This window comes from Ipomoea nil, unplaced genomic scaffold (genome assembly GCF_001879475.1).
Source record: "Ipomoea nil cultivar Tokyo-kokei standard unplaced genomic scaffold, Asagao_1.1 scaffold2926, whole genome shotgun sequence".
In the NCBI taxonomy this organism is placed as follows: Eukaryota; Viridiplantae; Streptophyta; class Magnoliopsida; order Solanales; family Convolvulaceae; genus Ipomoea; species Ipomoea nil.
Genome location: NW_017619354.1, coordinates 4,353,310 through 4,369,455, shown reverse-complemented (window position 1 = coordinate 4,369,455; position 16,146 = coordinate 4,353,310). Strand labels below are relative to the sequence as shown.

Below are 16,146 nucleotides of genomic sequence, written 5' to 3'. Positions count from 1 at the left end.
TAGAGAAGCATGAACCTTATTTGATTAGCTTGTTAGAAAATCATGCCTAAGTTGTCTGTTATAATTTTCTAAGAATGTTGAAAATGTACAGAGCATGTCCAATTTAGAAGATTAAATTACAGTAAATGTCATTTTCGAGCATATCATGTTTTAAAAGTTCATAAGTGGCCAATGTGAGTCTAAGTATTATTTTCCTAAAAACTCATATCCATTTGGAGAGTATTTATCTTGTCATTTGAGAATGAGTTGAGAATCTATGTGCATATTTGCATAAGAAAAGTGTTGCATAATTGAGATGCATGAGTGACATTTATATATATCTATCGTGAGGAAAATGGTATTTTTGGAGGACCCGTTTGGAATATGTCCTCTCGGAGTAAAAGAGAAAGCAACGGACATTGCGATCCGATATCATGTAACGCCGCGTATTCCCACGTTACGAGGTTGGAAACTTCCCACCAGGCTTGGAATCCTGGTCAGGGGTTGTGCACATTGATAGTTCGATACCTGATTCCACAGATTATGAGTATTGGAACCATGAGATTGGTTCTGTGGGCGGGATGAGAGATTGGCCGGCTAGACGCCATGCCCAATGGGTTCATTCACATTATGGTGAAGTCCGGCCTCGCCCACGAGTAAAGAGAAAGCGAGTCAAGAGACTCGAGAGAAAGAAAGTGAGTCATTGAGACTTAAAGAAAGCGAGCCATTGGGACTCAAAGAAAAGAAAAGCAAAGCAAGTCATTTATGACAACAAGAAACCTTCATATATAGAAAAGTATTCTTTTTTAAAGAGTGTGTATATGTATATCTATACTTACCATAGCACATCTTATGAGTTGTATATATCTTGCACTAGATTGCATGAGTAGTAGCACGAGATTGCTTATATATATCTTGCACTAGATTGCATGAGTAGTAGCACGAGATTGCTTATATATATCTTGCACTAGATTGCATGAGTACTAGCACGAGATTGCTTATTTATGTCTTGCACTAGATTGCATGAGTAGTAGCACGAGATTGCTTATTTATGTCTTGCACTAGATTGCATGAGTAGTAGCACGAGATTGCTTATTTATGTCTTGCACTAGATTGCATGAGTAGTAATATGAGTTTGTTGAGTTATATGCCTTGCACTAGATTGCATGATTGATAATATAGCTTGTTGTGAGTTCTATGTCTTGCAAGAGAATGCATGATAAGTTTATGATAGCATAAGAATGCTTATTTGAGTTATATGAGAAAGCATGAGATTTTTGAGTTGTTTAAATGTATAAGTATGCCTATATGGATATTAGGTTGCAAGCATCTAGAAGATAATGCCAAGTATGTCTAAGTGTGTAGACTGTTTTAGCAAAGAATGTGAAACATTGTTTTCCAAAGTATATGTTGTATTACTTTACAGGGTTGAGTGACGTTATACTTATCTTCGTGCTAACGGGTTATGTTTGCTACTTGTTGTTTGTTAACCCCTTTCAGGTGGACCCAGTTCGTAGAGTTGAGAGCACGAGTTAGACTAGAGTAGTTAGATAGCTTGTAGTCTAAACTCTCCTGATTTAATGGTTGTAGTAGTTTGTCCTTTTGGCGGTGTTGGACACCGATGTTTTATTCCCCTAGTATTTCGGTTAATAGTTTGACTTGAATGTTTTTAATTTTACTATGTATTTGTGGAAGACAATCTAATAGACAAGAAATATTGTACAATAGAATGAGCAAAATATATATATATATACACACGCAGTCTCACTTTTAGTTAGTCAAATAGATTTAATTTTCATGTACAAACAGTTAGACAGGTCTTGATCAAAAAAAATAATAATAATAATTATTAGTGGGTTGTAGTGTTGTAGATTTTAGATTAAATTTTGGACAATATGATTTGACAGGTCTTGATCAAAAAAAAAAAAAAAATTAATTATTAGTGGGTTGTAGTGTTGTAGATTTTAGATTAAATTTTGGACAATATGATTTGGAAATACATGTGGTATGTTTGTTATGGTACGGAAATGAAAGGAAAAAGCTACATGTTTACAATAAAAGGTAGACATTTTGTTTTTTTTTTATATGCATGCTAGACTGCTAGAGTGTCAGAGTATTGACATTGCCGAAAAAGATTGAAAATTGAGCAAATTGCAATTCTTTTTTAGGACAAAAAAAAAAAGAAAAAAAAAAGGACATCAGTTATTCAAAAGAGACGCCGTGCTCACAATGCTTTAAGACTAATGGAAAGACTCAAGGAAAAGGCTGTTGTTATTGAAAGCGTGAACGACACAGTGTTGATGACGAAAACGGAAGAGGCACACAACAATGTTTTATGGAGAACAAAGCAGCGCGGAAGAAACGGTTTCAGAAATCAGAATGGGAGGACAGACAAAATGCATGTATACCATTCTGGCAAATTATATTGTTGCGATCGAATACCGTTCAACTTCCATTCATTTGGATGAACTACCGGCTATTCTACTTGCACGGTTGTCGATGACTTTGGATTGGTATAGTACAGTCATTCTTAATTTCTTGCTGTTGTTATATTATAATTATTGTGAAGTGTAAATAAGAGTCGATAAGGTTTATTTTGATTACAGAATTTACTCGCATATCAAGCATATGTTTTAAGAGAAGTAGAAAAAACTAAAGTGGATGAACATAAATAAATGGGCAATAGAAATAGAAGTAAACATCTTTTGCGACTAGAACCGAGTAAACGTTTGTTGATTTTGGTGCTTTTGTAGTTTTACTCGCGAGGTTTGTTATGTTAATTAAATTACAGTGTAGAATTGACAAGTTGTCATAGTCCATGCATGTACACATGTATAATAATTCTTCTATTGCTATAAAATATGTGACCAATATACAACGATCAAACTCCACAAAACTAAATTTCTTAGCACATATATATCACCATTATGTTAATTTTACTTTGGTTTTGATTTTAGACAATTGTTATATTGTGAATATATATCAACACTATCACAAAACAATACTTTCGAAGTCTACTATTTTTAACTTATAACTTTAGTTATATTGCATAATCGATCTTGTTGGGAGTTACGTTAATTCTTAAAATGGTCCTCCGACCATGTTATTTTCTTAAATTGGTCCAAAACATAGTTTACATACATTAGGGTTTTGACTGAAATGGGAAGTGAGAAATGGTTGTGGACAATAATGAGAAGCCTATTTTTTTTGACAAGAATAGGAAAAACGAGTTTGGGAAACGTGGTTGTGGTCAAAACCACATTTTCCAAACTCGTTTGGGTCACATTCCTATTCTACGGACAACCGCATTTGGACGTACGGCTTTCGTATATCATACGATAGCCGAGTTTGGTATTCGTTTATCGCCGGATGGCCGGCGTCAATTTGCGGCGGCCAGGCCATAATGTTTTCTGACAACCCCTTAGCCTCAGCATGCATCAATTCCCAGTCTTCAACGATATGATGCCGCTGATGACCATTTCTCTTTCTATGTTGTTAACATGCACGCTCGTTATTATTCCACCATCAGAAGGAATTGTTCTATTTCCAAACTTCACCTTCAACTTAAAAATTGGATTTTTTTCAATAATTTGGGCGTGTCTTTCTCGTAAGACTGAGAGAAATGACTAAATAATATTCAATAAAATATTCTAAAGTAAACTAAGAATCAAATCGCACCATCTCTGTAATAGGTAAATGCCTCTTTTTCTCCTGAAGTTGTCGGAATTATTCGTAATAAGCTAAAGATTCTAAAAAACAAAACAAGCAACGGCTTTCGCGTCAGCCCTTGCTTGTTTCCCGCCGTTGCTTGTTGGTTGGTGCTAATCTAAGGTAGCTGCAGAAGAAAGAAAAGAAGACGGTAAAAGTACATCGGCATCAATGCTGCTGCCCAGCTTCTCCTCGATCCGGGCCTTGCGTGTTTGTTTTGCATAATTGAATAATCTTTTTTTAATCTTTCATCCACATGGAGTTATTCGGCTAACCTCGAACCAGGAAGGTCACATGTACAACGACAGTGGTCGGGCTATGTACAAACAACAAATGCATCTTTGGGACAAGGAGACAGGGAATCTGGCGAACTTCACCACCATCTTTTCATTCTCGATTAAACCAGTTGATGAAAAGCAGGAATCGTTAATAGATCGCAAGTTCCGCATTCATATCAGTTTTGAAAAACGCATTTCCCAAAAGCTTTTTTGACGGAGAGCCGGCGATAAACAAATAGCCGCATTTCTCAAATGCGGCTATGTCTATACGACAACCCCATTTGAGTAGGAAATGCGGTTTTGACCACAACCGCTTTTCCCAAACTTGTTTTTCCTATTCTTGTCAAAAAAAAATAGACTTCCCATTATTGTCCACAACCATTTTCGACTCCTCATTTCAGTCAAAAACCCTATACATTAATCCATATAGGGAAGTATGTAGTTCATATAGGCCTTTGAACTTATGTGATAGGTCCGGAATGCATTTTCCTGTGAAGCACTTTTTGTGCGGTGGGAATTAGTACGTGTTATCTTTGAAATATAATGAAAGTGAATGAGATGGGCATGGGTGGATTTGGTCTTGATCAAGAAAAGAGAGAACATTTTGATACGGCGGGTAACTGTACTCTAAAGTGTAAAGTAGTGTAATTAACTCGAGATAGACACACGTTTCTTGCGTGATGAAATATAGAAGTATCAAAATTTGGTGCCTTGTCTTCAGCGAGCGTCTCAATCAGCTTCTGCAGCAAACTTTCATTTTGTTAACCCTTTTCTATAAAGGGAACATCAGGTTTCACTTTTTCTTCCCTTTTAGTTACTAAGTAATCTGATAACTTTCACTGCCTTATAGAAAATATTCTAAAGTTCAAACCTCATAGTACTAGGGGTCCTACTTCTAACTGTATGTATGAATAGTATAGTGTTGACAATTCGCTTAAATATGGAATTATGGATAGTGGTCCCAAACTGAAAAGTTCAGTGATGTGTAGAAGTTGGGTTATTAACTCGATAACCCACGCATAATCAACCTTAAAGCAGGTTAAAGAACATTGGGCAGAGAGGCTAACAAAAAATATGCATCCAATAAAAAACACAACCTAAAATTTTTAGTAGTTTATAATCTTTGTGACTTCTCTGCCTTATTAAGAAACTTTCTCTGCTACTATGAGAGCTTGTAAATGTCCATGCATAACTTTATGATGGCTAGCAACATATAATGGTCAAAGCACAATTGAATCATGTATACAACCGGAATTCCTTTACAAGAGTCATTTAACGGTTCACTCTTGAAACCAGAAGTATAGGTATACTGTATACATTATAGTTAAGCTGTATACACTGCTGTTAGAGTGGTTCACACTATACTAAAATAGAAGTCTGCCTCATCTGAGAGCTTTCACACAACAACAAAAAAACAAAAAAAAAAAAAAAAAAAACATACCAACAGTGATAAATGAGAATCTTAATAAATGTTTTTACACACATACTTCAACTAGGCGAAGCTTAATATTGTTATCTGCAAACTGAGAATCCTTCAGATTTTGACCTCGTAGCCCCCTCATTAATATGGCTACTTGCTCATTTTCTTCCATTTGTGCCCTTACTCTCTTGATCTCTTGTGATACATCATGCATTCTCTGTCATCCCCAACCTCATACCATAAGCAATAAACTAACACATAAACAGGCCCATTACTGCCTAAACATAGGAATATTTAGAACATATATACATGAATAGGGACAACACATAGATACATGAATAGGGACAATACATACTAATGCAGGTAATATAAAACAAACACTCGGTATATAATATATAGATGTGTGTGCGTTTGTTTTGAGCACTTGCTATAGACTTCACTAGAGCAGCATCACTAATTCTAGAGTAAAAGTACATGAATGCTAGACGAACAAGCTCCTCAATCACATACAATTGCTACAAAACATAAGAACATAAAGATTCGTAAAATGTACTGGTAAGCAGTGTATATCCATATTACAAAGGCTAGGCTAAAAAAACTAACTCGGCTTTGGAGCGTCCAGTGTATATCCATATTACAAAGGCTAGGCTAAAAAAACTAACTCGGCTTTGGAGCGTCCTGAGCACGCAGCTCAAGAGCGCCCAGAGCCGATGTGAGGGTCCTAGACAATTTTGCCAAAGATTCAACCATTCCTCCCAATATAGCGGAGTGAGTTTGCATGCCATCCCTAGTAGCTATCAATTGATACATTAAATTGTTAATAGCCATATTTCTTCTACCGAACTTGCTTTCATACGGATAAATTTGTGCAGCATACTCAACAAATGTCAGATTAGGCAAAGCCACGGGTTCACCCGATTCAGCAGACGTAGATTGTTCACCCGATGCAGCAGACTTTGATTGTTCACCCGATGCAGCAGACTTTGATTGTTCACCCGCAGCAGACTTTGAGGATTCACCCTTTGAGGATTCACCATCCCAGGATTTAATATATTCTTCATATAGCTGTAGAAAAAAATATTCATTAAAATTAAAAAAAAAAAAAAAAAACTATTTATTAAAATTTAAAAGAAATAATTTAAACTACCGTGGTCAATAGCGTAATCATAGTATCATCTTCTTTATGAACCTATAAAAAAAATTCAAATTATTAATTACACTTTAAAATTAATAAGAGAGTTAATAACCAAAATGGTCCTTCAACTATACCTTATCCAACTCCTCCCAAAGTTTCTTCACCGACCCCTCAGCTTCTACGATTATCCCTATTGATTTGACCATTTTATTCACCAGTTCATCCTTTATACCTGTAATGAACTTCATTTCATCTTCCTTAAAGCCCATGATGGTCTCCCAATGAGCCACCACCTTTTTCCCAGCTTCTTCGATGGCCTGAAATCATAACAGTAATTGAATTTAACAATTTTCAAGAATCTCTTCAACCCAGACTGAGGACTATTTAAAAAAAAAAAAAAAAAAAACTGTAATTGAAGTATGAACTGATATACTCTTACCATGAATAACTGACGGATTAGGAAGATACAAGAGAAGAAGTAGCCCTGGACATGGGTGAAGGTTTTTCAGTTAGCCTCCCAATGATTCATCTACAGAAAAACATGGAACATGATATCAATATTTTTTTGTATTTTGGTGTAATTTATTCCAAATATAAAGTACTCCTGTCAGCTGAATGGACTCATCAAGAAATTGGAAGGAACATGGACAATTTACTAAGAGCACAAAAATCCTAAAACTGACTTGCACCCGACTCCTTACAGTTTATCTCCTAAAGCTGTCCATCCATCTAAATTGCACTAAGCTCGATGGACTGAAATCATAAAATTTAACAATAAATCCGCGTATAAAGCCCAGACTGAGGACTATTTAAAAAAAAAAAAAAAAAAAAAAAAAAAAAAAAAAAAAAAAAAAAACTGTAAGTATGAATTGATATACTTACACAATGGTGTAGAGCAGATAAAGGCGATCGCTGTAGTTTCTTGAGAGCACTTGAGAGCGAGAAGGGGAGAAGAAGTAGCCCTGGGGTTTTTCAGTTAGTCTCTCAATCGTCGTCTTTTTCCCTTCTTCGATAGACTGAAATCATAAAATTTAACAATAAATCCGCGTATAAAGCCCAGACTGAGGACTATTTAAAAAAAAAAAAAAACTGTAAGTATGAATTGATATACTTACACAATGGTGTAGAGCAGATAAAGGCGATCGCTGTAGTTTCTTGAGAGCACTTGAGAGCGAGAAGGGGAGAAGAAGTAGCCCTGGGGTTTTTCAGTTAGTCTCTCAATCGTCGTCTTTTTCCCTTCTTCGATAGACTGAAATCATAACATTTAACAATAAATCCACGTAAAAAGCCCAGACTGAGGACTATTTAAAAAAAAAAAAACTGTAAGTATGAATTGATATAGTTACAAGCAGATAAAGGCGATCGCTGTATTTCTTGAGAGCGAGAAAAGGAGAAGAAGTAGCCCTCGACGGATCAGTTAGCCTCCCAATGATTGATCATCCTTTTCCCTTCTGACGGATCGTTTCTTGAGAGAGAGAGAGAAGAGAGAAGATAGAGAAGAAGAGAAGAAGAGAAGAAGATTTTGATTGAAATAAGTAGGGTGGGCACATCGGGTAAAGCCCGAAAAATCGCGGGTTCGACCCGTTTTGACCCGAATCGGGTCGGATTCGAGGCAAAACGGGTCGAACCCGCTGACTCAATGAGGTGTTGCTTAAGCCAGAATGACCAATGTCAAGTTTCTAATGGAAGGAAGCCGACTTATGCAGTCCTTAAAAAGATGGGGTGGAAGTTACCTCTGGAAATTCAGTATCGGGTGGCCGCTCCTGGAACTGCACACTCGGTGCATGCTGAAGTTTTGAGAGATTATCCAGAAGCTTTGCTCTCATTTCTTCTAACATTTGACGAGAATTTTTGTTCTCCATGTTACTAGGAGCGACATGAAGAGTATAATCTGGGCCAAAGTACTCGTAATATTCATGCTGTGGCATTTTGTCTTCAAGTTCCATCCCAAGTGCGACTCCAGTCTGTAGAAGCACGAATCCATAGTTTAACACAAAGCATGCATATACTCATATCCACTGATATTAGTTATGATACCTACCATTTAATAATTACAGTACAACTAAACACGAGGCAAAAGTTCCAATCCCTACACTTAACTACTTAATTAGTAATTTCTTTTTTCGAACTTCTTTTCATCTTAGCATTATAAGCATTGAATATTTACTATATGAGCATATACATCTCCTAATTTCTTTGATTTTCATCATTTAAATTTTCTTGTATTTACTTGTATTTCAAATTAATTAAGCAGAAAGAATCATACTTCATAGCACCAGCAACGAGCCACATTGCGTATTGTGTAGCCACCTCCCCCCAGCAACAGCAACGGTACATTAAAAGACCTCATGTATCTGACACACTCTGCGTGCCCTTTTATTGAGAGATTAAAGCAACCCAACCTGTCTCCGGACAATGAATTGGCACCGCATTGCAGCACTACAGCACCAGGCTTAAAAACTTCCATCACTTTGCCCATTATCGGCTTAAATAGCATCTGATAGCTTTCATCATCGATTCCATCATCTAATGGAACATTAAGAGAGTAATATTTTCCCTTCCCGTATCCAAGATCACCTATATCCCCAGTCCCAGGGAAATAATCTCCAAATTTATGAAATGAAACCGTCATGACCCTGTCTGTAGCATAGAAGGCCTCTTCAACACCATCACCATGATGGATATCAATGTCTACATACAAGACTCGCTGCCAGAAATTGCAAGAAGTGGATTATTAGTACGTCAAGATTCAAAATATATATAGAAAAGAAACTTAATTATTAATATGTAAGTATGTAACATATATAGAATAAATCCATCTTACAGCTTAGCTCTTAGAAAAGATATTTTGTGAACAGTAAATACAACACTAGAAATGAGGTGTGTATATTTAGGTCAGCTAAGGTCATTTTGATGGGCAAGGATACACCCGGATTACTGCTGTAGATACTATAATAAAGCTATTTGATAGGAATTTGTCATATAAAATTATTAGTTAACAAGTGAAATAAAAATGTAAGCTATTAGTACGGGTCATAAATCTTTAAGTAATAATATGTCAAAGCTTCACGGTGGATGAGGCTCAGCCCTATAACATTACAAGTTCAAGTAACTGTAAGCTTATTCATCACAAACTTAAATGAGGAATCATAAGGTTGTGGGGTTTCCCTTGTCATCCAAAAAAAAAATGAGGAATCAATGCAACTCGAAGCCAAGGACAACATTGATGAATGATCAAAGTTTTCCATATATAAAAGCCTACAAAGACTTCTTGCATTAAAAAATGATGGAAATTTTAAATAAATAAAATGTTATCCTAGCAGATCTGGCTAAATCCACATACTAGGTGCAATCATGGTTACAAACTAATGAGCATCTTTTAGCACAAAACTGAGCTTGGTCAAGATTGTGAATGGAAAATTGAAAACATATGAAAGAACAAGGTCTATATGTGAAATCAGATTGCCATAAGCAAAGCACCACACCTTAATAAAAGCATGCAAAGGATAAAACCCGTTTAAAAAAAAAAAATAACCACGCAAAGCATAAGACTTTGGTTCTTTTTGACTATAATGTATAAGATTTACTTTTTAAAAATTAAATTCAATATACGCATATGTCATGAAAATGCCAAGAAGTCAATTTCACCAAAAGAATACAGAAATTTTGTATACATAGACACTGAACCCATTTATTTATTTCAAATTGTAAGAGATCTTTAATAATCTAGAGAAGTCTAAGCTTTAATTTTTTAGACCTTATTTGCCTATCAATGTGCTGGATAAAATAAAATTGCCTGTAAGTTTACCAGAAGTCCAGAAATGCCTAATGGAATCTTGACATATGAAACTGCTTTTATCATGTCTACATAACACTTTCTTAAAAGAAGGAGAAGCATGAAGGAAAAAGTTCCAGTAACTAATGTGAAAGCACAAAAACCTGCACAACAATTAGAAATTGACTCGTGCTCTCCCAAAAATCATGATTCAAATTCAGTTGCATTAAGAAAAATTTGTGGGTAGCAGAAATATCATAAACCAACCTCATGCACTTTGAGGAGCTCTAAGATGGCAAGCACTATATCATTCACATAGCAAAAACCAGAAGCCTCACACTTCTTTGCATGGTGTAACCCACCGGACCAATTCACTGCAATATCACATTGTCCATGGTTTAATTTCACTGCCCCACCAACAGAACCTACAGCATAAGTTTGACAGAAAGAGTAGAGGCCATCAAAAACAGGGCAGTCTTCACCAACATTAAATCTCTTCAGCAGCCTAATATTATCTTGTTGTGAATCTGGAGTAATGCTTCTCAAGAAAGAAACATAATCATCAGCATGAAACCTGCAAAGATCCTTATCTCTAGCAGGAAGGGGCTTCACAACATGCATATGTTGTAATAGCCCATAGTGTGCAAGAAGAGCATGTGTCATCCGAATTCTGTGTGGCTTCATTGGGTGACCTTGACCATAATAGTAATTCCCAAATTCTGGGTCATAGAAATAACTAACTTTTCGCTTCTTCCCATCTGGTCCAGATGGTAATGAATTGCCTCCAGTATCCATTGCCAACCCTAGAAGAAACCAGTAAAGATCAGATGATAAAATAAGGCCTACTAATAAATAAATAAGTCTTCATGACAAGTTGCAATTCCAGCTGAAGTTTTGGCTAAAATTAGAAGTTTTAGCCTGTGACACATTGCAACAATTAAAAGTTTTGGCTAAAATAGCAACTATTTGCGATTACGCGTTCTATTTACACGGAGAAAAATTAATATTACACAGAGAAAAATGAAGGAAAATTGATAGGTGAAACCCTTAACCCTAACCCTAATTCTAATGTGGGGAGTGAATAATGAGGAATTGCAGTAAAAGTCGAACATGTATTTTACAATGAAGTGGTTCAAACACACCACCTGTTCGATGGATTGCCTCACAGGTATGCTGAGAGTCTTCGAACATGAAAGCGTTGAGGGCATAGAGCCGGAGACGCTGGGGGCGGAGAACCGGAACCGGAGAGGCTGCGACACACAGAGAGACATTGAGATCGCCGAGGGCAGAGAGCTGGACACGCCGATGGTGGAGAGCAGGAGACGTCGAGAGAGGTTGCGAGACAGAGAGACGATGCGCCGGGTTGCTTGGTTTTTATATGGTGGGTTTGGGTCGGGTTTGGGCTGTAAATTTGGGCTTAAACGTTGGGTTTTATATAATATATACATTATGATATGTATATAGGTGGATTGGCCCAGTTAAGTAGAAATTGAAATATATATTATTAGTTATTTATAATATTAATTTGATATAAATATTGATTTCAGAAAATATTTTTAAATTTTTTAATTGTAATTTATATTTGAAAGACCAATATTTTATATTGTTGAATTGAGATATAATTTTATATTCTAAGTCTTCTTAATATTTGATTTAATATAAAATAGATATTATAATGATGTAAAAATGTTAGTGGAATAAATCTATTTTACAAATATTATACGCATGAAAATTAGTGATTTAATTTATATTTTTTTATTTATGTGCAGTTTTTCTACTAATTATATGTGTAGGATATTTGTACATCACAATATATAAGTTCAATTATATAGTTCTTTATACATGTTTTATGTTGAATTTATTGTTTTCCAAAAAATAATGAATTTATTTAAAATGATATATTCATATCATTTGGTTAATATAATATATTATCGATTAATATTATTAGAGTATATTCTTATATAATCGATCAAATTAATACTGTGTAATGTACAGGTGACATACTAGAATAATTTTAACATATTAATATTATTGAATGCCCATGTGGCATATTACAATTTAGTGGATACCACTAAAACATAAATTTAAATTGTATGATTCTATTTTCATTATTTTTAAACGTATTAGATTACATATTTATAATAAAAATCTATAATTATATGTTACTCCGTATTTCATTTTCAAAAAATATATACGTAAAAATATTAATATTAACCAATAATAATCCATTTAATATTTTTTGGTTTTATTTTGTATTAAAATTTTCATACAATTTTTATTCTTAGTAATTACTCAACTTAAATATCAATTTTTATTTTAATTATAAATATTTGAATTTATAATTTTATCATAGCAAAGCAACTTAATTATTAAATAACATAAATAAATAAATAAAATAAAATCTCATTTTTATATGTAAAATTTAATAATATATATATATATATATATATATATATATATATCATATTTTTAATATTTTAAATATTTAATCCGTGCATCGCACGGGTGCAATACTAAGTATGTAATATAAATATAGAAATTTATTGCGACTTCTAGTTCTTGTCATTCAAGGTCAACTATAAGAAATACGGAAATCATTGTTGATTTTCTTTTTTCCCGAAATACCTCCGGCAAATATGTGACGTAATATTACTCATCTAAGTATATTTTAATATTATTTTGATCGGTGAATTCATACATATAATGAATATACTAGTCTTTTTTAAAAATAACTAACAAATTTTTACTAATTAAAATAAAATGAAATAAAATTTATTTATTATATTAATCTAATATATAATATATAATGAATATATTTTTTTTTACAAATATTTTGTTATAATTAAAGAATATAAGAAAATATATGGTAGATGCATGTGAATGGTAAGTAACGGAAAAGATAACTAAAGTTATAACATTAAGGGTATTTTTGTCAAAAAATTGTATAATACAACTCTAAAAGCACAATGTACAAAATAGCTAGCATTAAAAATATTGACATAAATGAGAGATATAATTTTAATTGAGATTTATTATGTTTTTAGATTAGATCAGTTTATGGGTGATTGGACGAATAATATGACATAATTCAAAAATGCATTAAAATAATAATAAATACAAATGCATAACTTTAAGCTTGAAAATTTGTTCTCGAACACGGTAATAGTAATAAATGCATGTATGCATATAGTAATATATAATTAATGTGTGTGTATATGTATATCATTTGGAATCATTACTGAATAGTTTTGATTCAAAATATGTGATTACAATTTAATATGTTAAAAATTTAAATAGAGAATTCGTATAATTTTGATTTGACTTTGCATAATTTCATCTAAACTGAAATTACGCCTACTAAAAAAGTATTTGTGATTTTTTAATGAATTTTTGATTTTGAACATTTTGGGATTGACAATATTTGACAGTTGACACACAAAGTCTTAGCAGCATGACTTTCATCTTAGGGGTACCTTTGAGTGATATTAGAACCTTGGCAGGTCTGTTGGGTTGCAACTACATCTTGATGATTTCCAAAAGGTTAGTGATGAGGTTCCTTTCCTAGCAGATCTGAAACCTAGTGGAAAATACGTCATGGAGGATTTGCACAAGGTATATGCATTAATATTTGCACGATTGTCTTATCACTTTGAATTGTATTAGTTCACTGCCATTTACTTTACTGAATTGATGAAACACTGTTTCATAGATTGGAGGCACACCTGCTGTCATTCGCTACCTACTGGAGCTTGGATTGTTAGATGGGGATTGTATTACTGGTAATAGGTTCTTGACTTTTATTGTCAAATATCATAATATTTGGTTGTGTACCATCTAAGATGCTTATTCTGATTAGTTCTTTAATTTGTAGTCACGGGAAAGACCCTAGGTGAAAATGCAAAGCTATTCCCTTCTTTGGCAGAAGGTCAGGTAGGCCCCGTCCAATCTTAATGTGCTTCAATGATGTAATTTGTTCCTTCTTTGGGTTTGCTGCTACTTGATATTTGAGGATGAGACACATTTCTTTCTTTTGTATTTTTTTTTTCTAGCAAATTATAAGACCTTTGTCTAACCCCATCAAAGAAACTGGTCACATTCAAATATTGTATGGCAATCTTGCACCAGAGGGCTCTGTTGCAAAAATAACTGCAAAGGAAGGACTGTTTTTCTCATGTGAGTATTTTTTATGTTATAATTAAATGTTTCTTGTGTGCACATGTAGAATCTTGTTTTCTTACTTTCATCAGTTTGAAGGTTTTTTTTTTTGGGCTTTAGTTAATTATTGTAAAAATTTGTCCTCTAGGTCCTGCTCTTGTTTTTGAAGGAGAAGAGTCCATGATTTCAGCTATCTCAGAAGATCCAATGAGTTTTAAGGTGAGAGATTCATGTATTTTTTGTTCAGTTCGAATGTTGGATGGACTATCCAGTTTATTGCCACTTTGCAAAAAGTGTTACCGTGTTGGAACTCTTGTTACTGAGAGCTGGTCAATTCATCTTCATGGAGCTACTTATTGCAGGGGAAAGTAGTAGTGATTAGAGGGGAGGGTCCTAAGGGGGGACCAGGCATGCCTGAGATGCTGACACCAACCAGTGCAATAATGGGAGCCGGTCTAGGAAAGGTATGATCTGCTTAGGCTGAGCTTTGATGGTTTACTTTTTCTTCATTGATTTCTCGTTCGTATTCTCATTATGAATGAATATACATCGATTATATCTCTTGGGGTGTGTTTGCTTTTGTGTGTGTGTGTGTTGGGGTGGGTGGGTTTGAACAAGCGTTTTCTTCGACTATGATGTACTTGTTTGGCCTAGTCAGTCGGGCTAAACACAAAAGATAAATTTGGCTTTTAAGGCTGGATGAGGGTAAAAAGCCTCTTTTTTCAAGAAGTTCCAAAGTTGGGAGTGTTCAAGAAAATATCTTTTTCAAGAAATTCAAATTGGGCCAAACAAGCACGTTATCTATTTTGCTCGGTCGATTCTTCCTCGCACCTCTTAGCTAAAGTTGCATTCGCCAAAATTTGTGATACGCGTTTTCCTGCTTTTCTTCATTAATACCGTATATAAAATTGCAGGATGTTGCATTGCTTACGGATGGAAGATTTTCTGGTGGTTCCCATGGATATGTTGTCGGACACATATGTCCTGAGGCACAGGTATGTTACTTTATGAATCAATTCGAACAATTAATTCTTTTCTGTTGTAATATTCTCGTTTCTAATGTCAGGAATAATGTGAAATCCAAAAATTTGCAGGAAGGTGGTCCAATTGGTCTTGTTCAAAATGGAGACATAATTACCGTAGACATTCAGTAAAAGAGGATGGACGTCCATTTAACAGATGAGGAATTGGAAGAGCGACGAAAGAATTGGAGCCCCCCTCCCTACAAGGCAGACAAAGGGGTTCTTTACAAGGTACATAACTATGGGCTCAAAATAAAGATCTATGGCTATTGTTTATTATTATTATTATTTTTTTTTTCTGTAACTATTGTAACGCCATTTCTTCATCGGCTTCTTAAATTTCAGTACATAAAAAACGTGCAATCTGCATCAAGAGGATGCGTGACTGATGAGTAGAGGCGCGGTTTATATTTGGTGCGTAGTAAAGCAATGAACCCCCGAGTCGCTAGAGGATTTGAGTGAGGCATTTGTGCGGCTTATTTAGGCGTCCATGATCCATAGAGGGTTACAATCATCTTCTGCAATTGATGTAATGGCTTGTTCTGGAATTGCAGAACCTGAATCTTGTTTCATCTTTGATGTTATGTAGTGTTTTTTTTTTTTTCAAGGGTAATAAACACAATCACTGTCGCAATTGTTTTATGCCAAAGACATTATTCTTTCTTCTTCTTTTA

General features: G+C 34.5%; 1 protein-coding gene and 1 pseudogene across 2 annotated transcripts; one reads left to right on the top strand and one right to left on the bottom strand.

Annotated features, from left to right (window-relative positions):
* Positions 1 to 5,867: 5,867 nt before the first annotated feature.
* On the bottom strand, positions 5,868 to 11,117 carry LOC109161948 (histone deacetylase 19-like). 2 transcript variants are annotated; one of them, XM_019310533.1, is made up of 9 exons: positions 10,563 to 11,117; positions 8,787 to 9,227; positions 8,254 to 8,484; positions 7,636 to 7,769; positions 7,403 to 7,536; positions 6,960 to 7,049; positions 6,655 to 6,837; positions 6,533 to 6,574; positions 5,868 to 6,450 (listed from the first exon to the last, which is right to left on the bottom strand). In XM_019310533.1, exons 1-5 carry the CDS (start codon positions 11,088 to 11,090, stop codon positions 7,497 to 7,499), a joined length of 1,374 nt encoding a protein of 457 aa, XP_019166078.1. In that variant the 5' UTR covers positions 11,091 to 11,117; the 3' UTR covers positions 5,868 to 6,450; positions 6,533 to 6,574; positions 6,655 to 6,837; positions 6,960 to 7,049; positions 7,403 to 7,496. The 2 variants fall into 2 exon arrangements, with proteins under 2 accessions (XP_019166078.1, XP_019166080.1); XM_019310535.1 differs by lacking the exon at positions 7,403 to 7,536.
* A 330-nt stretch (positions 11,118 to 11,447) lies between these two features.
* Positions 11,448 to 16,146, top strand: LOC109161707 (annotated as a pseudogene).

What these genes read in the sequence shown, in the direction of transcription:
- LOC109161948 (XM_019310533.1), bottom strand. Translation starts at nt 11,090, where the DNA reads ATGGATACTGGAGGCAATTCATTACCATCTGGACCAGATGGGAAGAAG. An exon ending in AGCTCCTCAAAGTGCATGAG is followed by an intron (nt 9,228 to 10,562) that starts GTTGGTTTATGA and finishes AATTTCTGGCAG; the next exon opens with CGAGTCTTGTATGTAGACAT. An exon ending in CCGATACTGAATTTCCAGAG is followed by an intron (nt 7,770 to 8,253) that starts GTAACTTCCACC and finishes TTATGATTTCAG; the next exon opens with TCTATCGAAGAAGGGAAAAA.